The sequence below is a fragment of the Pectinophora gossypiella genome, chromosome 8 (assembly GCF_024362695.1).
Source record: "Pectinophora gossypiella chromosome 8, ilPecGoss1.1, whole genome shotgun sequence".
In the NCBI taxonomy this organism is placed as follows: Eukaryota; Metazoa; Arthropoda; class Insecta; order Lepidoptera; family Gelechiidae; genus Pectinophora; species Pectinophora gossypiella.
Genome location: NC_065411.1, coordinates 13909478 through 13933503, shown reverse-complemented (window position 1 = coordinate 13933503; position 24026 = coordinate 13909478). Strand labels below are relative to the sequence as shown.

Here is a 24026-nt window from a genome sequence, read left to right as displayed (position 1 = left end):
AGACAGCCTCCATGGTCTAGCTGTTAGAGAGTTGAGCTCACGATTTGAAGCCCAAACACCTGCACCAATCCGCAATGTTCTATTGCGGCCTCCTCCCCTCAGCTAAGCAGTGGTTACCAATGTTAAATTAGTTAGAGAACAAAAACAAAATGTAACATGAGAATTTAAGAATTTAAAAATAAAACAGTTAATTTAATATACTTAAAATACGTTTATTGGCAATTGTTTTGGTATAATCATAATTTGTCAAAAATTACAAATAATTTGTCACATGGCCTAGTGCTCTTAAAAGCTTATAAATAATAAAATAATTTGACGTTCAAAGGAATGTCAGAGTACGTTAGAATCTTTAATAAGTATCTGTAGTCTTTCTTTATTAAGATGATTTTTTATCACTTCCAAATCAGTATTTTAAACATCCTATGCAGTAGCTACCTACATATTGAGCAATCTGTAACTAAAATACAATCATTTTCTCTATTTTGACAAATAAACCTAATAAAAACATTTTACCTAGACTAGAAAATATTTTTTTATTACCATATCCCATTTCAATACAACTTTATTACTAATTAAAGACTGTATTTAGTCAAAAATCGAGATAAATAAATGAATTTATTTAATCCGTCACACTCATAAATGCTTTTTTGTATTACCATCACCTGGACAATTAAAAAGGTGGTAACAATAATCAGGTGAATATAAATTAAGTAATTATTATGCGTAATGAAAAATTACCAAATAAAATAAAATTAACAACTTAATCTAAGTATTATGGTGTAAAGTGCACGAATTTGCATGTTGCATTCAAGATATTGAAATATCTAACAGTGCTTCAAGGGCACTTACCAACTCACATTGTACATCTAATTATTAATTTCCCATAAGAAAAGCTGTTTTTTTATTTGATCGTAGTATCAACATGCCTTTATAGAAAATCCTCATACTACAAATATTTTATTTTTTACACCAATAATGAATCACAATAATTTTGGTAACTAATTATATAAAACAGGCCTAACAAGTAAAAACTTACAGACTTAATTACTTCACTCCCTATGTCTTATAATTTACTCTTGAGTCTTAATTACTTCACTCCCTGTGTCTTATAATTTACTCTTGAGTATACCATCTTCACTACTACTGCTTTCGTCGAGTATCATGTTGCCAAGTGCGAATATATTGTCTGGATCTAGAGCTTTCTTGGTGGCAAGAAGTAACTGTTGACCGGGTTCGCTTACTGTGTCTTTGTACCATTTCTTTCTCAACTTGCCAACTCCATGGTGATGTGATATGGAACCTATAACATATGAAAAATGCATTGTACCACAATTCCAATAATAAAAAATAAATACGACGACAGTCTAAATTCAACGTTTACTTTGAAAGTCGTTCAATCTTTAAATTTTGCAGGTAGACCAACATAAAGGTTTTCAATCTCATTCCGAATGTATTGGCGCCATTGAATATACATAACAAAAATGTCATTGACCGGAAGTTGTGAGACAGAATATCGTTCTTTTTTTGTGAAGGAAGAGGTTAGGAAAGGAAATTAGTGCAAAGTGATCGTAATGAAATCTTTTTGCTTTAAATAGTGAAGTTGTGTGAATCTTACCACCGGAAGCGATGATTTCATCCCGTGCGGCTTCTTCGATTTCTTCGTAAACTGTGAGAGCGTTGTCGCACTCACGCCCGCTGAACGCGAAGTAGAAGTAGATACAGCACCCTGCATCGTAACTGAAGAAAGGGTGGTACCTATTTAAAATGTGCTTGGAGAAGAACGATAGTGAAACTAGTGCTAAGGTAAGAAAACTAAGGTAAGTCTCGCGTAAAAAATAACTAGTGATTTCCTGCTTAGGTTTAGAAAATGTTTTATTTTGTTTATAAATTAAATAGGTATAGGTACCTACTCTCGCATCTTAAAAGTCTACTGTGGTGTGGACTGGTCATTAGGTATATCGTGCAAGATGTTTTGCAACACGCTCTCTTACCTATTAATGCTACGAAATCAATAAGAACAGCCTGTAGAATAATTCATAGCAATCGCTCATGTTTGTGTATGTCAAGGCAAGACTAAGGTCAAAGGCAGTGTCTTGGACAGAGCTACATTCCTCCCGCACACACCATTCATGCAGTCTGAGAAGGCACTGATGCTCTTACTTAACCTTACATACCTAGCAAACTAACTAAACACGTCTGCATCAGCGGGCAGGACACGAGGTAGAGTACCTACGCGCTACGAAAGAAGTCCCGTGGATTTCAAGTCGAAACTAAATGACTAGTCATAATAAATCTGTGGAATTACTGTGACGTCAGCGTCGGGGCTGCGGGATTTCATTCGTGGCGCGGGCGCTCGCGTTGGTGCAAACGTTGGCGCTTCCTGCGGTCCCACGAGACTGATATATCCTAGACAGTTTATGGACTAGGTATAGGGCTTAGAAAACTTAATGTATCCAATACTCACGTCTGCGTCAGCCGGCAGGACACGAGGTAGTGCACGATGCCGCGGGACGTGCACTCGTCGCGCACGCGCCGCTTCACGTTGGTGCAAAGCGCGAGCGTGCGGTCCCACGGGACTGAAGTTTCGAACGACTCCGCTACTACGTCGTATTCTAGTGCAAGGTCCTAGAATTTCATTTAAATTTCATTTTATTTGGGAGGGTTTTTTTTTGACAGCAGGTACTCAATAAATAACTAATTTCTATCATCAGGGAAAACAAGCATAGTGTAAGTCATCACTAATTTAAGAGCCACGCTCTTGTCGGTGTAGCATTCTCCTTGCTACTTTTTAGAGAAAAATAGGGCAATGGTTTCCCTCTTGCCTTCCGCCCCGCAGTACTCTGTCTGACGCGAGTGGAATGGCGCCCAGAGTAGTCTATTTCAAAGCCGGACTAGGACTCCTATCCTCCGCCTATGAATAGTACTGACAGTACTATACTTTGGCCTTATACGTCTGTTTCAGACGATTTATGACGTCATTGCCTCGAAGAAATGCACTTTCTTTCATGGCTGTGCAAGCCAATCCTAGAGCGGCAAACTCTGAAGTGTCCTCTCCACAGACAATGAGTCGCCTAGGACGCACTTCAGGAAGCGCAGGGTTGCCTAAGACCTACGTCACCCTCTCGACCTCCTTGGCTAGTTCCACAGGAAAGGCAAGCCAATACGTGTGGAGCCAAGTCGGTTGCAGGAATCTACCGCATATTTCAGGTTGGACCCTACTCGCGCCTAACGGAGATCCCAACTCCGGGTTTCATTTCGGAGTTTTCCTTCTCCTAGACGGTTGCAAACCAATGCCGGAGGCCGTCTGCCCCGCTGATTGGACAGTACTATAGATACTACTATATAGTGTAAGTGACAAGACGATCTATTTTCTAATTTAAGTATTGAGAAATCGGTCAGTATACTTAGACAGTGGGCGGCACGTTACCTGTATATCTATCCATATACACAGCAAACTAAAAATTGTGTTGATAAAATACATACTCGAAAAGTCAGTCAACAGTTTAACATGTCCGTTGTAATTTCTGAATCCCAATGATATAATACTAAACAGTTAAACGGAAGCGACAGAATTAGGTTTGCACGCGAGCGTTCCATATGCGTAAATTGAAATATCCTTACTCGAATATAAGCGATGACGAAAGTGAGCGTGTATCCTCGCTCGCCGTTGGTGGCGCCGGCGGGGACTCCGCCCCAGCGCGCGGCGATGTCGTTGAGCCGCTTGTGGCGCTCCGCCACCTCTTCCGCCGTGCCTTCCATCAGCAGCGTCACCACACACAGCTTCAGAGGGTTGAACCCCTTGATCCGCGTGATGTACAGGCGCTTGAGCCCGTCGAGAAGCACGCCACCCCATGTCGCCTCCGTCTTTAGTGCGAGGCCGAAACGGAACTGCGGATAGAAGTTTTATGGGGTAGAAAAATGGTTTTATCTTTTCTTTTATGATTTGGACAGCAAACAGGGAAGCGAACATGAATCAGGTGGTTCGAGGTTTTCCCACTACGCTATGATATCGGGTTTTTCAAGGAGTGAAAAAGGCTCTTCAGGCCGGTTACACAGGCAGTTGCTGCAAAAGTCCATAGGCGGCGTTGAAAGTGGATGTGGTCACCGCTATCAGGTCACCTGATGTTAATTCAAAATTCAAATTCAAATTCAAAAATATCTTTATTCAGTAGGTAACATAGTTACACTTTGAATCGTCAATTTTTACATAACGAACGTCTCATCCGCCTAAAACTACTGCAGCTTCTCACAACCTGTATAGCCGTTAAGTGGTCACCGCCGCCTATGGGTTGCAAATATCCATCTCCCAGAGTTTAGCCGACCTTGACGTCTTTTTCACACCTTTCTTGAGGAACCCCATATCATAGCGCAGTGATGAAACTCAGAATCATGAACTGAATTATCCCTCTCAGTATTCGTTACGATTTCACTTACACCCCGTACAAGTACATACAGGTAGCCATACAAGTAGGTATGGGTGTTAGTGACGTCTCGTAACGAATACTGACGGGGATGATTCAGCTCATTATTCTGAGTTGATATCAAGTGGAATTTCCTGTCGGATAATTCATAAAAAAAATAGTTTTCTTATATTTTCAGTTCCATACTTTAGCGACGGAAAAATCCACTTGATATTAACTCAGAATCATGGTTTGAATCATCCCTCAAAGTTATCGTTACGATGTCACTAACACTCATTTATAGGTTGTAGGTATGTTAAAATACGATTATAAGTTTATGTATTTATGTAAACATTTGGATATGCGTGTTGAAGTAAGTATGATTCCATATAAATAATTTAAGAATTGAATTATAGGTTATAACCTTGTGTATGGGTGACCTATATTATTCTAGTACATTGCACTTTCTGCATTACACTGTTCACAATAAGACCTCACCTACATCCGCTGGACAACCATTATTGTGAAATATCATGTTACATTGGATGGCCACGTATTCATTTCGGATAGGTACTGTTAGATAGAAAAGAATCGATCGATCTAATATCGACTGATACGTCACTATGCTAATGAACATGCGACACTAGCTTACGTACTTTGACAGATCTAATAGTGTAGTTTCCAACTAGGCTGTATGGGATAAGTATCCTTTGCCTGTCCGAATGGGCAAATCAGTTACTTTTTACTAAACGTCAAAACACGAAAATACGGAATTTGTATGAAAAAGCGGCTTTTCGGCGGGAAACGGGAACGGGACAGTTGCTTTCTTCATTGAGTAATCTAAATAATTAATACGAAGTGGTGTTTTGTGGTTAATGATCGCATTAAGTTAGTCGGAAGACATTCGCGAGTGTTATTATATTGGAGTATTCAATGAACAAAGTGTATCTGCCTATTTTCGCTTCGTGCTGGGAAGCCGCTTCATAACTCAAAAGTTTATGCGGACTTTTGAGTTAATTCGTTTGGGGTTCGGAGTAGGAGTCTACTCCGAGGGTGGGGGCTTAGGTTTCATCATCATCACCTTTCATCATTTCATTAATCATCAAGAAAAAAAATACGTCAGACATGGCTGTATGGGCATAGTTCCCTTTGCCTTACCCTTCGGGGAAAACCAAAACAAAAAAAAAAAAATGTATGAAAAAGCAATCTCTGTCGTCATAGAAAAACGTAACAAAATGTCTCACTTATTATTACATTTTTCTTTATTAAAATTCACAAATAAGTTAAATAGAATCAAGAAAACGTTTTTTGTCACGTTGTTAGATTTATTTTTATTTAGTAATCACGACAACTGCCATGACATGACATGACATCATGACAAAAGCCTTCGACTAATAGCCGTCTGACGTCCATCTACGCAGATAGCATTCTTATCGTTTATTGGTCGAAGCGCTCGATATAATTACCGACGCGTGCGGCGCGGTTATCATGCAGACCCGGCTGAATTTCATAATCTATCTTTGACCTAGGAAACTATCTAATTCTTATCGCGCATTGTGACTTGTAAAATGTTATCTTATGTTCTGTTTAATATTAGATATGTCGGAAAATGACAATGTAATGTATGTATAAGCTCACCACTCTATCCCAATTGGGGTAGTCAGAGGTACAACTAAGCATCCACACTCACACGAACTTAGTGGGAGTTTGAATGTGCTTAAAGCGAAAAGTACCGACGCAAAGTAATAAAAAATGAGAATGGGTATTTTTAATATCAACATACTGACCCGACATGAACAAATAAATACCTACCGACAGAATGTAGGTAGGTATTTATTTGTTCTTTTTTCCACGTATACCTACAAAAAAACAGTTTAACAAACTGAAAATTTTACGTACAAAAGTGATTGTAATTCAACAAACAAGTAGGTACCATTAATGTTTTCTCTTAATTATCATATTTTCATATTTATATCCTTTATATTCTGCGGTTCAGCACTTCGATGGCCAAACCATTGACCCCAGTTGAATTTTCGGTCGTTAGCTTTAAAATATTAGCATTATCTTTTAGGAATTATCTCGGTTGTAGTTTCTTCTCTCAGAAGCAGCAGCTATTTATTCCAAAGAGGTAACTATTTTCTATATTTGAACATAGAATAAATAATAGAATGGTAACCCTCCACCCTCATCGCCTCTGGGTCTTTGGTCTAAACCGCTAAGGAGTAAAGGGGAGCGCAAGCGAACTGTATCTCTCTCGCACTTATGCATTAGGAGGTAATCATCATCACTAATTTAAGAGCCACGCTCTTGTCGGTGTAGCATTCTCTATGCTACTTTTTAGGGAAAAATAGAGTGGTTTCCCTCTTTCCTTCTACCCCGCAGTACTCTGACGCGAGTGAGATGGCGCCCAGAGTAGTCTATTTTAAAACCGTACTAGGACTCCTGTCCTCCTGTACATCGGGAAGTGTACCTCCAAAAGTACGAATACGATTTTTGTATGGACTGTCCGCGTTGAGATTTGGATGACGAAGGTTGTAGTCCTAGAGGTTGGCTAGAAGTCTTAAAGTTCGAATTTTATAATTGCAGGAGGGTTAAAAACGACACATTGAAGCAATTCATCTGAAAAAACAATACGGGGTGTTAGTGACATCGTAACGAATGGGGAACTCAGGGGGATGATTCAGACCATGATTCTGAGTTAATATCAGGTGGAATTTTTCGTCGCAAAATTCATGTTTTTTTTTTAGTTTTTTAAAATTATTTTCAATTCTATACTTTTGCGATGGAAAATTCCACTTGATATTAACTCAGATAATCAGCTGAATCATCCCCCTCAGTATTCGTTACGATGTCACTTACCCCCCGCACAAGTACATACGGTAGCCATACAAGTAGGTGTAAGTGACATCGTAACGAATACTGAGGGGGATGGTTCAGACCATGATTCTGAGTTGATATCAAGTGGAATTTTCAGTCTGAATATTCATGAAAATTTTTGTGTTTTTTTTTATTATTTTCAGTTCCATACTTTTGCGACGGAAAATTCCACTTGATATCATCTCAGAATCATGGCCTCAATCAACCCTCAAAGTTTTTGTTACGATGTCACTAACACCCTGTATTGCTATTTGACATTCGTTGATATTGTGCACAAATGTCAAATTGCAATATTGCTTTTCTTTTTCACAGTTCTAAAATCCAATAAGTAGTGTTTGGCGTGTCGTACCTGTTCGTTGTCCATGAGTCGGATACTGGAGGGCTGCAGGCGCTGCCGAGCCACCTCACGTTCGAAGTGGAACCCTGACTCCCAGTCGGGGAACACCAGCGATCCGTAGCGCACCACCGGCGGCAACGGACGGATCTTTATTGTCACCTGAAACATGGAATTTGGTCGTGTTTTAGGATCAAGATAAAATATGTTATTCTGATTACTAAATAAACAGATCTAAAAGTAACGAAAAACATTTTATTTTTTTCTACATGTACATTTTCTACATCACGAAAAACGTAATAATAGGTCTGACATTTTATCACTTTTTCTATGACGTCACAGTGTGCTTTTTCATACAAACATAGTAATTTCGTGTTTTGACGTTTAGTAAAAAGTAAAATTGATTTGACTACTTAGTTGGAAACTTGATTGACTAGATGACGAAAACGTCATAGAAAAACGTGACAAAATGTCGCACTTATTATTACATTTTTCTTTATTAAAATTCATAAATAAGTTAAATAGAAAAAAGACAACCTTTTTTTGTCACCTTTAGATCTGTCTTTATTTAGTGATCAGAATTTCATAATTTATCTTGGACCAAGGAAACTATCCAATTTTCGTGATGATTATGAAGTCAGTGACCCTTATGGATACTTTTACGTAGAATACCTGTTGGTTACTCCGAACGTCAGCCGGAATCTGAATGCTGTATTACCTCAGTGACGACGCCGAAGCATCCTTCAGAGCCCATAACCACGTGCTCCCACTCCGGGCCACATGATATCCTGGGAACGCGACAGCTCTTTTCGATCACGCCGCGCGCCGTCACCACCTGAAATAGGTGGACATTCCTTCGTATTCCGTGCCTGTAATATATTTATGTATTCTTGTAAGGTATTTCACAAGACTTTGAAGAGAGTGGAAGAAGCGAAAGTGACATTCACACGGCTTTAGGACTTAGGAAATTTAAGACAACAGGCCTGAGGGTGCCCAGTTGGGCGCGAACCTCTGCTCAGGACGTCGTCTGAGAGGAAAAAATATTTGAAAGAATTAATCGACCCTAGTAGAGTCGGTATCGGGGTAAAGTGTATGTTGTCGCGAGCTGATTGGCGGCCTCTATGGCTAGTGTAATCGGGTCGTCATGATCGTATATTACGTCCTTGGAACGAACGTATAATTGTCCAGAGTGTTTGCTGTAAAATCCCGCATTGGATGCATATTGCTCCACGCCCGTCCGGAGTAACATAACATCACGCCTGTAAACCCCAAGGGGTAAGTAGAGGTGTATAGTATTATACGAACTCTTTGCCAGCAATGCCTAAGTCCCATGTAATAGAGGGCGTGTCGTCCGGAATACGTAAAAAAATCGAATCGAACAGTCGCCGTGCGAATGAAGTTCAAGAACCAGACTTTGATCATGAGCCCAACACGATCATTGGACCTCGGAGACCCTACGTCAGGGTCTATATAAAACAAGAATGCAAAGAGTAAAAAGCCTGAACTATCAAAACTCGGCGACGTCAGTCACACCCCGGACACTTCATACAAAACACCTCGTTTTATTCAAATTCAAAAATATCTTTATTCAGTAGGTAACATAGTTACACTTTGAATCGTCAATTTTACATAACGAACGTCTCATCCGCCTAAAACTACTGCAGCTTCTCACAACCTGTATAGCCGGGGAAAAGAAGCTGCAAGAAAAACCTCGGCACAGGGCCCTAGACGTTCTTTAAAAAAATAAAAATAAAGATAAAATATTGGTATACAATTGAGTAATTTAGCTACCTAATATCAGTTCTCAGACAGTTAATCCCATGCATTCATATCTTCTAAATAATCACTAACTTTACACAGACACTACACATTGACGTTATCGTACACGCGCATCTGTGTGTGTGACTTCTGACGCCATACGATTGAAGACTAAAGTAAGACCGAGGGGGGTGAGGTAAACCTAGCTCAGCCGCTGGTGGGGAGCGGAGAGTTGCCGTTCTATACGTAGTATTATTCCTTAATCTGTGCCACAGGAGACAGATTGGTACTTACTTTGGTTTGTACGATGAGATCTTCAATGTTGCCATACGTATTCTTCTTCATGCCGCTGGCGCGGGTGGCCACCCAGCCTCCAAGAGTGGAGAACTCAAAGGAGTCGGGCTCGTGGCCGACCGTGAATCCGCGCGTGCGCATCTCCCGCTCCAAGTCCTGCCCGACTATACCAGCCTGGAATAGCGAACAATCAATGTTAAGAGATTTATTATTTACTGCTAACCAATTATCATGTTGGTCTAACAAAGTTCGGTGAGTTGTGGCTACTTAGTTCATCTTGCCATGGATGCACCTATGACTACTTTAATTAGGATACTGTCAGTGCCTATCAGTGGCTGTACAACGCGGCAATACCACTAGCGTGGTGGGTTTGTTTGGACCAGATCAGACTCGGAGCTCTTGAGCACATAAATTAACGAAGTGCGAATGTTCCTAATTATTTGTAAATTTTATTTTTGGAAATGTATTCTCATATTACGTATTTATTCCGAAAAAGTACAGTTCCATTGGTAGTAAGACTTAAACTAGTCGTATTATATGGTTTTTCTTATATCGGATGCAAGATGCCTGAATCGATTTCTATATCGATTAGGCGTAGTTCTTCGAACACCGGTAGTCAATATCATTACCGTAAACGCAAAAATATCCTATATCCTTCCGAAGCACGGATCATCTTACTTCTAGACAATCAGGTGATCAGCCTGCAATGTCCTATCCAAACTAGGGATCACAGAGATTTTGTGATTTGCCCCACCGGCATTCGAAGCCGGGACCTCCGGATCCTGAGCGCAACGCTCAACCACTGGACCACGGAGACCGTTAATCAATATCCAGTTAGAAGTTACCTTAGTTGGCGACAATGACAATAAGTTCAATGTTAATTGGATATTTGCAAAAAGACAAAAGAATGAGTAATAATATTGACTTTGGGCACCACCGGTGTTTGAAGATATACCTACTCAGTAGACATATCTACCTGAACTCTAGCCAAGAGTTGCTCCTTGTCAATCCAAAGGATGGAGTTCATGTCGCTGGTGTCAAGAGCCACGATGGGCCTGGTCTCTCGCTCGGGACACGACACCGCTCCCGAGACAGACGTGCCTCCGCCGTACGGAATGATCACGAAGCGATGCCGAGACGCGAGCCGGACTATTGCTTCCACCTGTTAAATAAGGGAAGGTCGTAGTAAACAGCTGCAATTGAAAGGAACAGAAGACTGAAACACCCCGCACCCACACCTACACTCTCATTCTTACGTGTCGCCGTACGCATAAGAGCGAGTGAAACAGACAATCCGCACGTTCCTCCTTCTTCCTTAGCGACTTCCGGCCATTTAAGACTAAAGTAAGGCCCAGAGGGGGTGAATTCGGCGCCTGATAGCCTGATACCAATTGGTAAATACTGTCTTGGAAGTCCCGATCACTCTAGCCATAGAACACTTCAGAACCCCGTTACTGACCGCGCTGGGGTGGTCGACGTTCCCTCATTCAACGTTTACCGTTATTCTCTTAAACATAATTTCCTTAGACAACGCCTTGAGATGCAGTTCGCGCCCAACTGGGCACGTTAAGGCCTGTTGTCTTAAGTTTTATACTGGGTGACAGCACTAGGTGGTCCCCTTTTGTCCGGCCAAGTAGTCATTGCGTAACACGTCAAAACAAACACTTCTATAGCAGCTGTAGACAGTAGCAGCACCTATCACTCACAAATATTGCTTAATTACCTGTTCGTGCGTTTCCGGCCATATTACAGCATCAGGTATTCTTTTGAAGGTGTTTTGCCTCAAGTTGACCATATCCTTGAGAGTCTGTCCGTGGGCCCTGATGAACCTATCGACTCCTTCCACGCTGACCACTGCAATTCCCTCCAACTCCTGCCTCACGGTGGCCGGGAGACGGCTGACTGCGTAGCTGGAGGGCAGTTCAGGGATCTTCGGCGGAGTCTTAGCGTCGATTCCGAATGTGGTGACTGCAAACTCTAAAAAGTCTGGCAGGACTTTTCCGCCGATCGCGTATCTGTAGAAAGACCATTTTCCTTAATTAGGCTGCGTTTCCATTGACGCGGAGTTGAGCGGAGATGTGCAGGAATCGACCAATCACCGTGAGGGAGAGAGTGACAGAGCGTCTTCGTTTTTCGCTCTCTCGAATGTTGTGATTGGTCAAATCCGCACATCTCCGCTCTTCTCCGCCCGCCTTACAGTGTCTTGTTGAACCGTTTTCATACATTGCATCACGCCTGTATCCCCGAAAGGGTAGGCAGAGGTGTATAGTATATTACACCTACTCCAGCTATGTTTAAGTCCCGTGTAATAGGGGCGAGTCTATTGCTATTAATTGAACACAAATCCTGGAAACCACATGATGTCAATTGTCTATGATCCAAATATGAATTCCAAACTCATTAAGCTGAATTCGGTGGTTTACCTAGAGCTCGAGCCGGGATTCAAACCCGTGTCACTACACTACGATGTAATGTAAGTCCCACGTAAGGATGAAAATGAAAATAAAGTAAGCTTACAAGTGTCAATCGCGTGAAAGGTAAAATCCTGGAGGTTTAAAATGTTAAAAATACGTGGGCATCATTATGCCATTTTCCCGCTTAGGGACGGTACTGAAAAGTATCGGCGTCCGAAAGACGTAATATACGATCCCGACGACCCGATTACTCTAGCCATAGAGGCAGCCAATCAGCTCGCGACACCAAACACTTCAGGACCCCGATACCGACCCCGCCGGCGTGGTCGACGATTTCCCTCATTCAGCGCTTATCGCTATCGACCCACTAGGGTCGATTAATTCTTTCAAATATTTTTCCTCTCAGACGACGCCCTGAGCCGAGGTTCGCGCCCAACTGGGCACCCTCAAGCCTGTTGTCTTAAACGTTGTACCGGGTGAGAGCCTTCAGCGCTCCCCATTTGTCCGGCCAAGTAGTTAATGCCATCTGCGGCAAATCTACAATAAGTCACGTCAAAAAAAAAATGCTATTCGCAACCAATGTCGGTCAACTGGTCAATGTGTTTAAATTTAAATTAAAACTAAATGTGTTTAAATTTAATTAGAACGTTGTTTCTTAATTTTTATTTTTTTTTTCATTTTCGTTAAATTACCATAAAAGGTGTGTGATCGTAGACGAATTAGTCCAATATGTTACAGAAGACATAATCTCAAGACGACTTCTACCTCTAAACCATACCCGAAATGAATTCTATTAATATCAAGTGTGGCAGCAAGGTCTTCTGGCGCATCTCACTTATGCCCTTGGCGCATCCCACCCACAGGAATTATGACTGCGAATTCACAAGGTCTTGCTTGTTTAAACATAATCACTTGATCACAATGAGGCGCACCTATTGCATTCAGCTAGTACATTATTAACCTTTGTATACCATCAGCACTAGTCAAATATTTGTCCAGGACAGCAAACCTAAGGACTCGACATAACTATGCACTCAAGACACATCTTGAGAAGAATAATAAGTGGAAGTCTGTGCGTCGCACACTTATACTTTTACACATATTAGGTACAATTTACATAGCTTACTAAAAATTTTTGAGTTATAAATTTTTACCATCTTTTGACATTTGCCACGTTGGTTCAATAGAAAGCGCAGTGAGGTGTAGGTACTTAGTTCATCTTGCGATGTACAGATGTATGTCTGACTACCCCAATTGATTGGGATATAGCCGTGAGCTTATGTTGTTGTAGATACAGTTAGTTTCATCCAAAACTAAAATACATAATTTTACAATGCATTATATGTGTGTTAATCAATTTATGTTATTGTTATGTGTGTTGTCTTGATGTTTTTCTTTTTTATCTAACGAAGACATGTTCCAAATAATTACTAATTAAATATCTTCACTGCGGATTGGTAAAAAATATCGAGTTCTAAAAGCCGGAAAAACAGTCGCAGAATTGGTATTAATTTTATAGAATAAGTTTATAAATTGATTCGTTCGGTAATTTCTTTCTGAGTCTCTCATTTCAGCAGCTGAAAATCAGCGTTGTGGCACTCTCAATGTCGGAGTGTCACAACATATTGCTGAGCTGACGTCCTTTTTTAGAAATAAAGTTTAATTATTATGTTCACTCCAACTGTGTAGGTACCTATACCTACTTTTATCTAAAATAAATTATTTCTATTCTATTCATTTGTGTATCCATATCTGACCAACCACAAGCATAATTTGCAAATTTTATTATCATTACTCGTGCTCCTAAGGGCGACATTTTCCTACAAGTAATTTGCCTCAACGTCGCGGTTTCATGTTGTCATTCGTAATACAACAATACATTTGTGGCCAGTATGTCAATATGTAGAAGATCATTCAGATCGCTCTGCACTCCGTCAATATTGAGCAACAATTGAACATTGCGATACTCAAACCGTCCGAGATAATAAGGAATATTAACACCTACATAACATAGATACTTTATTATTAGCTCATAACGTTTGACAATATAAACAATATCATCCCCTACATTGTGTTAGTTATTATAAATTATAAGTATTATCATGCTCTCCATCAATAATAACTCTGACATCAGGGTGGATTACCAACCAATCCACTTCACCATACAGACGATATCTCCATCAATCCGCAATGGATCAGCGTTGTCCATTCGATTCGGATCGGATAAGAATTGGACTAGTGCGAAAACGTCCTAACAAAAATTTGTACTCTTTTTTTTTGACGTGACTTATTGTAGATTTGCCGCAGATGACATTAACTACTTGGCCGGACAAATGGGAAGCGCTGAAGGCTGTCACCCGGTCAATTTGTACTCCGCAAACGGACTCCAGAATGGAAAAAACTCATAAACGTACCTATTATTTTTAGATCGATCTATCTAATGTATCCCACTAAAGCTAATCCCACTACGTCACGAGGTAACCAAGAAAGCAAAAATGGAAAGGATCTCCTTTTTTTTCTAATGTATATTTCGGTGTGATTAATAAGGTCAAATTGAGCTGAGCCGGACACGGTAAAATTCTAAGCGTTCGACGTAATCCTTAAATTATTTTCTTAGCCTAACGTGTCCTTACTGCTGAGCAAAGACCTTCCCTCTCTTCCACAGTTCTTTACCCAGGCAGATATCTTATCAGTCCCCTTTGAAAGCGTTCAAACAGTATTAAGTACTTTAGTATAATTAATGTTACCATGTACGCGAGTTGTTGGACCCCGATACCCCGCCGGCGTGGTCGACGATTTCCCTCAATCAGCGCTCATCGCTATCGACCCAGGAACGATTAATTCTTTCAAACATTTTTCCTCTCAGACGACGCCCTGAGCCGAGGTTCGTGCCCAACTGGGCACCCTCAGGCCTGTTGTGTTAAACGTTGTACCGGGTGAGAGCCTTCAGCGCTCCCCATTTGTCCGGCCAAATAGTTAATGCCATCTGCGGCAAATCTACAATAAGTCACGTCATAAAAAAAAGTACGCGAGTTGGTCAAGAGTATGCAGTCATCACATAGCAAATGCGCGGGAATTATTAGGATCAGGAAGTGTCAATTTAGCTCAGTATTCGCCCACGACCTGGGCATTTCGGAATTTGCTCTGCACCAGTCATATCTTGTTACCACCACATCTGGCGTCATCACACTGCATGGTATTGAGAATGAGTTCGTATTTCACACTCTCAAAGAAATAGATAACGTAACTTACAAACGGGTAGATAGGAAACGTCAAAATGATAGTTTTGCATTGAATTCGAATACTGTCCGTTGACGTCATCAATAAAAGCGGTCATTGCTCGTACTTATTGTTAGGCACTTAATTCGCAACAAAAAGTCAAAAATAATTCAAAGAAAAAGACTACATTGATTTTTGATCATCTTAGTCTGGCTTCTTTAATTATATTTCTAGATTACCAATTTATAATTTATAGTAAAACATAATAAGTATAAATAGTACCTGATGTATAATTGTTACAAAATAAATATATTTTTTGTTTTTATAAGTTGAATAACCGGAGATTAATCGATTTTTCTCCGGTGTTTTGACCGGGTCTTCACCTTTTTTTTTTTTTTTTTTTTTGACGTGACTTATTGTAGATTTGCCGCAGATGGCATTAACTACTTGGCCGGACAAATGGGGAGCGCTGAAGGCTCTCACCCGGTACAACGTTTAAGACAACAGGCCTGAGGGTGCCCAGTTGGGCGCGAACCTCGGCTCAGGGCGTCGTCTGAGAGGAAAAATATTTGAAAGAATTAATCGACCCTAGTGGGTCGATAGCGATAAGCGCTGAATGAGGGAAATCGTCGACCACGCCGGCGGGGTCGGTATCGGGGTCCTGAAGTCCGGGTCTTCACCGATGATTCTCCAAACCTAGGGAAATCCATTATTGCTAAGCGCACGCGGTCACCTCTGCTGAAAGTATATGAACGATCGTTCGTGTTTTGTTATTTGTGTGACGGTTTTGTTTTGCGTTACAGATACTTTCCTCTACATCATTTTTTTTAGATGCGTGATGTACAGTCATGAGCAATATCACGTACCCACTTTAGAACCCTGTCGCACTATCATATTTGACACTTAATGAGACTTACGGTTTATTTTGTCACAAAAGTGAACGTGACATGGTATCAAAGTGTATACATATTGGTACTCGTGACCGTACGTGTGTACCTCTTCTTAGATTTATCTGAGCGGGAACATCTGACTACCGTTATCCCGTTTTCACAGGGTCCTTTTACCTAACCTGAAGATTTTGATAGGTTTTTTTTTATAGAAGCGACTGCCTGTCTGATCTACCAACTCGCGAATAGAAAACCAACCCAAGACAGATTAGGTCACATACATTTGTGGGTTTCCTCACAATATAGTAAAATGTAAAAAAAAAAAAAATACTGACCTGTCTCCAGTAAACATGGCGTTGTCGTTGATCAGTTGAAACTTGGAGTCTTTGTAGCCCCAGCCGTACCATTTTAGCAGATCCTGTCTGTGAACATGTATCAAGCTATAGCAAGTTTCATAGTTGTTTACGAGTGTAGGTATGTACGGTCACGAGCATTAATATGTATAACACTTTGGTACCATGTCACATTAACTTTTTTGACAAGTTGAACTGTAAGTCTCACTAAATGTCAAATATGTTAGTGCGACAGAGTCCTAAAGTGGGTACATTATATTGCTCATGACTGTGGTGTCCGATTATTTGACAAAAAACAAATAATAAATTTTCATTTGAAAAACAACATTTGTCAAAACTATATTTGATAAATGTATCATTTTACAAACTATTGTTTAATAAACTACTCATTAGACAATTTATTTACAAAAAAAATAATTATTACGCTAAAACATTTATTTACAAATTGATTATTTTTTAAACATGTTAGATGGCAAAACAACGTAAAGCAAAAATAACATTTGACAAAATGCATTGCTTGGTAAATATTTTATTAACCAAAATCTATGTTAATCAACAAAAATCTTTCTTAGTTTACTATAGTTTAACAAAAAACGTATGAAAAAAGATCATTTTAGAAGAAAGTAGTAAGCTATTAAGTACTTGTATATCATTACTTTGGGTTCATGCATGAAAGTCCAATAATAATAAAGAAGTTAAATAATTATAATAATCATTTATTTTCCAATGTTTGGTTAGGTTAGGTTAGAACTGCGACCACAACGCACGAGCCGAGCGAGCGAAGCGAGCGTGCCGCGGCAGCGGCCGGCGAGTGCCAGAACCGAATTCTACTTATTTCACTTAATTCACGTAGTATGTATTTTTTTTAAGATTTAAGTTTCTATGGTATTAGTATTAATACAAAATTATTTCTGGCCTATAAACAATCTGTTCAAGAGTTTAAATAGTTATTTTTAAAAACTAAGTAATAATTTATTTTCTAACTTTTTGTAATAACCAAAATCTATGTTAATCAACAAAAATCTTTCTCTGTTTACTATAGTTAAAAAAAATACAATACGCGTCAGTCACACTTATTTTAAAAGACAGTGCAATAAACGAAATAGTGCGGCAATAAGTGGGTACTACAATAAAATTATTCTAAAATACCGCCTTTTGTACGGCTTCACATAAAAATAGTTATTTTAAAAAAATAATAATTTATCTTGTAACTTTTTGTATAATCACCAGTTTGGCAAACGAATTATTTAGTCATGTGATTATTTTAAATATAATATTTTAACAGTTGAATTATTTTCTAAGTAAAACATTTGCGGAATCTGTATTATGTCATATGATTGTTTTTAAAGTAATATGTTTGCGAAATGAAAGTTTGTCAAATGATTAGTTTTCCAAACGTTGTTTGTAAAATGATTATTTGTTATACGTTTTTTGTAAAACATTAGTGAACCCATGACTGTACAATCAAAGAGCAATAAGTGCAACCAGTTATTTTATTACTTTGCAAGAAACTGATTAGACTTTTGCTCCTTATCGTACATGTTAACATGTAACATAATGGATACATATATGTAGTAATAAACCCGACTACCCACGTAAAAGTTGTTACTGAAAATTTTTTGAATAAAAAATCGTACACCGATATATATAATATACGACGATTTTTTATTCAATTTCTGGAAAAAATATTGAAAAATGAAGTTATGACCCCATACCTAATGGTTTTTAAAGATTTTTCCGAAGATTCAAACCATACCTATATCAATGGTGTAAATAGATGAAAAAAAAAGATTTTTCATTTTACAGCCATCATAATTTAAAATATCAATAAATGTTACCTACCTGTGTTATATCAGTTGAAGTAATTTGTTCACTTTGAGTCAACACCTTCATAAATGTGTGATAGTCTATGATTGATTTACTATGGCAATACTTTATTCCTAGTCTGTAAGAGTTTATTCCTAGTCTGTAAGAGTTCCTAGCTTGTAACATAATTGGTTTATAAAGAAAAATAAAGTTTAATCTATGGTTCAACAAACAATAAAGATCCAGTAAAAGTGCTATACTATAGTGCTGTAACCGTTTACTTGACTAGTTTATAGCACTATTTAGTGCCGGCGACCAAATAGTCGAGTAGGGTAGCTACTATCAGATACAGAGTATTAGAAACGTCAAGTGAGTTTTTATTAAACTGACTAAATATTTTTTAATCGATTGTTTTGCTAGTTGGAACGCTATAATACCTAATCAGAAATCAGAATCATTTATCCAACGTAATTATCATGGATAAACTTGTTGAAGGTCAACGTAACATTTTTGAATTTACGTCATTTCGCTAGGTGTTATGGCTGAGGAGAAGAAATGACAAGAAACTGCAACAGCAACACATCTTTTAAATCAATGAGGGTACATTACAAGTTATTTAATAACTAGAGGAACAATATAATAGTCGTAATACCAAATGTCCTTTAAAACTCCATATCCCATTGTTTAACTAGTCCATAGTCTTTAAATCTCGGCCTTAGGCCAAAGACTATAGAATAAGGATATAAGAGGAATAACTCTCCGCTCCCCACCAACGGCTGAGCTAGGTTTACCTCAGCCCCCCTCAAGCTTACTTTGTCACGCACCTAGTGACCGCGGCATCTTTGTAATGGATCGTTTACTGTCTCCTAAACAAGTGAAGTAAACTATTCCAAGAATCAGGGTTCGAAATAATCAAGATGATTACACATCTCGATAATTGTTGGATAATTATCGGCCAATTACCACTAGTGTAGAAATGACAACAATACAAATAGTAAAAAAAAGTCTCCGTTAAATACGACATTATCTATAAACCTATTATTATTTATTTTATAAATGGCTGCCGGGATAACCGTCGTCAAGAAAGACTTGGAGAAATCCAGCTTAGAACCAACGACGACCCAGAACAGACCTCTGGCGACGAAGGATTAGAGAGCCGCCCCAAACAGAAATGGGAAAAGGCGGAAGAAGCAAGTCAAAGGAATATATCTCCAATAATTAAAACACATAATCACGGGTTCTTACCGCGTTTAAATCAGGGATAGGAGACTCCCGATATCTCGACAGTGTTGCAAGTAAAAATTAAAAAAAAAGAAAATTATGGATCTACCTACTCCACTCCAACCTCACCAGTCATCCCGTGATCATGGCACTTGCAACAGTGTCGAAATATCGGGAGTCTCATATCCCTGATTTCAACAATGAATATGTCTCCATCCGATAAAGATTCTATTTCCCTTGCCTTATAATTATAAAAAAATATCATATAATTAGGTAATGCGTACTTGTTGCTGTTGCTAGAACTTATTTGTTATTAAGAAAAATACAATGAATGTTGTCGTCAACTGTTATTATCACGATATTTATCATTTATAACTATCCTTTCCAACCCTGCCAAGAATAAGGTGATAGATAATTTACTCTACACGAGTAGTATCCTTTTAATCATGACACATTATACAGGTTTCTTATTCCCTTAGAGGAGTCTCTAATTCCCCGCCTACACTGTGATAACGGTCTCCGTTGTCCAGTGGTTTGAGCGTTGGGCTCACGATCCGGAGGTCCCGGGTTCAAATCCCTTGGTTAGGACATTATAGGCTCATCACCTGATTGTCCGAAAGTGAGATGATCCGTGCTTCGGAAGGCACGTTAAGCTGTTGGTCCCGGTTACTACTTACTGATGTAAGTAAGTAGTGATTATATGAGCCATATCAGGGGACTTTGGCGGCTGAATAGGGGTTGGTAATCCACCTCACAACGCACAGATAGACTGATATAAAATCGATATAAATGGCTAAGTATGTTGGCTCAACTATGCCTGATGGTACGCATAGAGAAGCTCCAATTGCAGTAGCAACTGATAAGCAACGCAATGAGTCAGTTTCGAATCAGTTGCGACTACCATACTGATCTACTAGGTGCTTCTTCACGCTTCGGTTGAAGGACCCCATGTTGTAAGGAGGGAACACCTGAGCTGGCAACCCGTTCCACTTTTGTTGGTGGACCCAATGAATATCTGCACATTGTCCTAGGTCTTTCCACCATTACCCAATGGTTTAACTTCTATACGTTTCTTGGACTCTGCTCCAAACCACCCAAACCCATTAGGTAGCTTCTTCATCGCCCCACAAACTGGTTTGTATAAGCATAATACATAAACAATGAGTTTATTGTTTTAATATGAATCGCCGATGAATATGCAACACAGTAATAATAATTATAAGTATGTATATTTTGCATTATGAAACAAACTTGCAAACAAAAAAGATTCCAAAGTGGTTATTGCATGTGTGGGATATATTTGCTCCGATTCTTGCAGACACTCCTAATTTTAAGTTGGGTATACCCGTCATTTTCATATCCGCCGAAAAGGAAAGGGACGGATGATTGAAAACTGTTAATTTTAAAATGAATGAATAACCCCGGCGAATAAAATAGGCATCTTGCTCATAATATATGCAATCCGTTTGACGTGTGCTGTCAACGTAATTCTAAATTTAAAATTGTGGAAGGGATTTTTAAATTTCTGCCTAAAATTGACGTGCTTTCCATAAATTTTATGCTTGTCGATTACTCGTCCCTTTCCTTTTCAGCGGATACGAAAATGACAGGTATAACTTAAAATAATCATTGATGGCATGTACTGGAATCAGTACCATTATTATATATTATATTATACAATTTTGAGAAAAAATAAAAGTATATCGTCTTTACATAAGGGCCTTTTTAAATAATCGAATTTAAAAATATATATCACATTTTTTTACCTGGCTTGTAATAACTAGTGTGCGAGGTTTTGTTAACAAACATATCAAAATGTGATTTTTCAAAAAAAGCGTTAACCGACGCGTTTTCATTATAAGGCGTGGAACCACGATTTCGAACTGTAATAAAAAAAAATTGGGAAAAAGAGTAGGTAAAATTTTGGGAATAAATGGATTGTATTTCTTCAGATAAGTAACTTTGCGCGCGTCTTAGATGTATTATTTATTTCATACTGTGATTGTGTCAAAGCAATGATGTCCTTTTTTGACGTGACTTATTGTAGATTTGCCGTAAATGGCATTAACTACTTGGCCGGACAAATGGGTAGCGCTGAGGACAACGATGTCTCGTTTGCTTCGAAATACTCTTTTATTTTATTGCTGTGTCATTTCTATAATAGTTATCTTCATGTATGAAGTGAATGTATTTATGTAAGTATTATCTAAACCAATATCTGAATATTATAAAAGCAATGATGGAATAATAAAGATAATGCAAGTAAAGTGTTACAAGCGCAATAATATCGGTCACTGCTTCTTCGTAATCTTATCTCGAGTTTTGGGAATGTCTTCCTTTTAAATAGATTACCTACTATGTTTCCTTTAGTTTAGGTAAACTAAAAGTCGTATGTATTCTTGGCTCAACCGCTTTGTAGGAATCGTTAGGGCGTTTTCACACTAAATCCTATTCCTACTCGATCCGAATCAGTCTAATTACAGATTCAGAGTGAGCGTAGAATTATTTGTATTTTTTTTTAGACGTGACTTATTGTAGATTTAGCGTAGTCTTTATTTCCAAAGATAAATTGACAGTTATTGCGCATTAAATATGTTTTTAATATATTTTTAAGAGGTCTATGATCCCTTTATTTCTAGCCATTCGTAATAAAATGCAAAAAGATTTGAAAAGAGAATTCGTAAAGTCGTTCAAGAGCTTAGGGGTTTAAAATACGCAGCCAGCTTTTCAAGGATAAGTCCAAAATCGATAAACCTATTATTGCTTCTGCTTAAATATTCTACTACCATAATAAGCTACTTTTAGTATCAACTAGGTCATAAAAGTTGCAAGATAATTGAATAAGTATCTTTCATGCAAAACATGTTATATAGCATGTATCTTTTTTTATTTTATTTTTTTCGTTTTATTTTTATGGTGCTACCTTAAGCCGTTAAGTTAAGCCGCAGTGGAGCAATATGGTGGAGTATGCTACATAGCCCCTCCGGTGGAATGAGGGGAGGCCTGTGCCTAGCAGTGGGACGTAATACGCTGTTTATGTTATGTTATGCTGCTACCTTTGCAAGATACATACGTATTTTTATTTATAATTATATTTTTTTATTTTATTATGTCCATGGATCTTTACTTGGGAAACCTTAAGTTCCTGATGTAGAGTACCTATACGATTCATGAGCGTGATTGATAGAGTGTCATCAATCAACAATTTTGCGAAAAGAAAATACAGTGGGTGGAACACTTCTTATGTATTATCTTGACTTAGGTTCTTGATAAGATTAAATACTTACCTATCTATATGTACTTAGGTTCACAGGATGCATACAGTATTAGTACTATTGTAAGATTTTAATTTTACTGTGGATTAATAAATTATGTGGGCTGCGTTTTCCCAAAATTTAACACTATTAAACAGCAGCATTTATGTAGAATTCCCAATTGAAATTTCTAAACTCCACATAGGTACTTAGCTTAGAATTGAATGTAAGTTCTTAAATCCATAGTAGACTAAAATTATACGCATACGCTATACTTCCTGGGATAACTATAATCTCTTCTCTTTCCGAATCAATTTTAGTCGGTTTATGTTTTGGCAGGAAAATAAACATTAACAGCTTTCGTTTGTTGTAAAACAAGATTTAACGCGATGGAGAATATTTTTAGTTCTGGAGCAACGCCTAATTATATCCTGGAATGTAGGCCATGTCGCCGGTCGCACCGCACTAATTAGTTTACACACTAAACATTTTCTAAACACTATAGAATGTAAGGCAAATGTAAGGATCTAGATTTTTCAACATCCAAATCTTCGGAAAATCCTTTAACCACTGTAATTAATGGAAATTCTTACCTACGTCTAGGGATAGCACTCTTCACTTTTATAACCGTACTGTTACCACTCACGAGCCCTTCAACTTTTTTACTTTTATCACTCGAACTTCTGTTTTTATTGTTTTCAACTGTCCTGTCACTGGATTTACTATTGTTATCCACATTTTGTAGCATGTTTTTCGTGTTATTTGATTGTGCTGCTGACATTTTTACAAGGGGCGACGATTATAGATTTGTGTCTGAAAGCATTTGGTACAATTTTTATAAATCGCGCAGCCTGCCGCGCATATGGTGACATCTCCGTCGATACAGCAGTGTTGACAGCCCAGCGCCCTCTATGATATTAGTGGAAAACTTCATCGGAAGCGTACTTAGCTTCCTCGTTTGTTCAACGACAACTTTGGTTGGATTTGAAACTTTTACATAGTTCTGTAAAGTTTAACTAGATGGCGTTTTATTCATAAATAATGTAACCGGTTATATTGCCGATTGGTTCAAAAGTTCAAATGTCTATGCTAGGTCTGGAATTTTTATTGTATGAGATTTTGGGTTTAATTTGAAATCAAGTAGGTATTTTATCATTCAATTTCCATAGGTAGCAGAAATAAAAAAGTGTTTATTGTAAAATAAATGTT

The 24026-nt window shown here is 38.5% G+C and overlaps 1 protein-coding gene across 1 annotated transcript; it reads right to left on the bottom strand.

Annotated features, from left to right (window-relative positions):
- Positions 1 to 191: 191 nt before the first annotated feature.
- Positions 192 to 23658, bottom strand: LOC126369220 (alkyldihydroxyacetonephosphate synthase). The gene is made up of 11 exons (XM_050013538.1): positions 23411 to 23658; positions 16519 to 16605; positions 11387 to 11678; positions 10640 to 10825; positions 9664 to 9837; positions 8330 to 8446; positions 7627 to 7773; positions 3622 to 3888; positions 2465 to 2625; positions 1616 to 1737; positions 192 to 1300 (listed from the first exon to the last, which is right to left on the bottom strand). Exons 1-11 carry the CDS (start codon positions 23596 to 23598, stop codon positions 1107 to 1109), a joined length of 1935 nt encoding a protein of 644 aa, XP_049869495.1. The 5' UTR covers positions 23599 to 23658; the 3' UTR covers positions 192 to 1106.
- Positions 23659 to 24026: the final 368 nt, after the last annotated feature.

Excerpts from the sequence above, each read along its gene's own strand:
- LOC126369220 (XM_050013538.1), bottom strand. The coding sequence starts at position 23,598 with ATGTCAGCAGCACAATCAAATAACACGAAAAACATGCTACAAAATGTG. Across the intron at positions 10,826-11,386 it reads GGCCGGAAACGCACGAACAG|GTGGAAGCAATAGTCCGGCT; the intron begins GTAATTAAGCAA and ends CTTATTTAACAG. Across the intron at positions 1,738-2,464 it reads TCCTGCCGGCTGACGCAGAC|TTACGATGCAGGGTGCTGTA; the intron begins GTGAGTATTGGA and ends CCCTTTCTTCAG.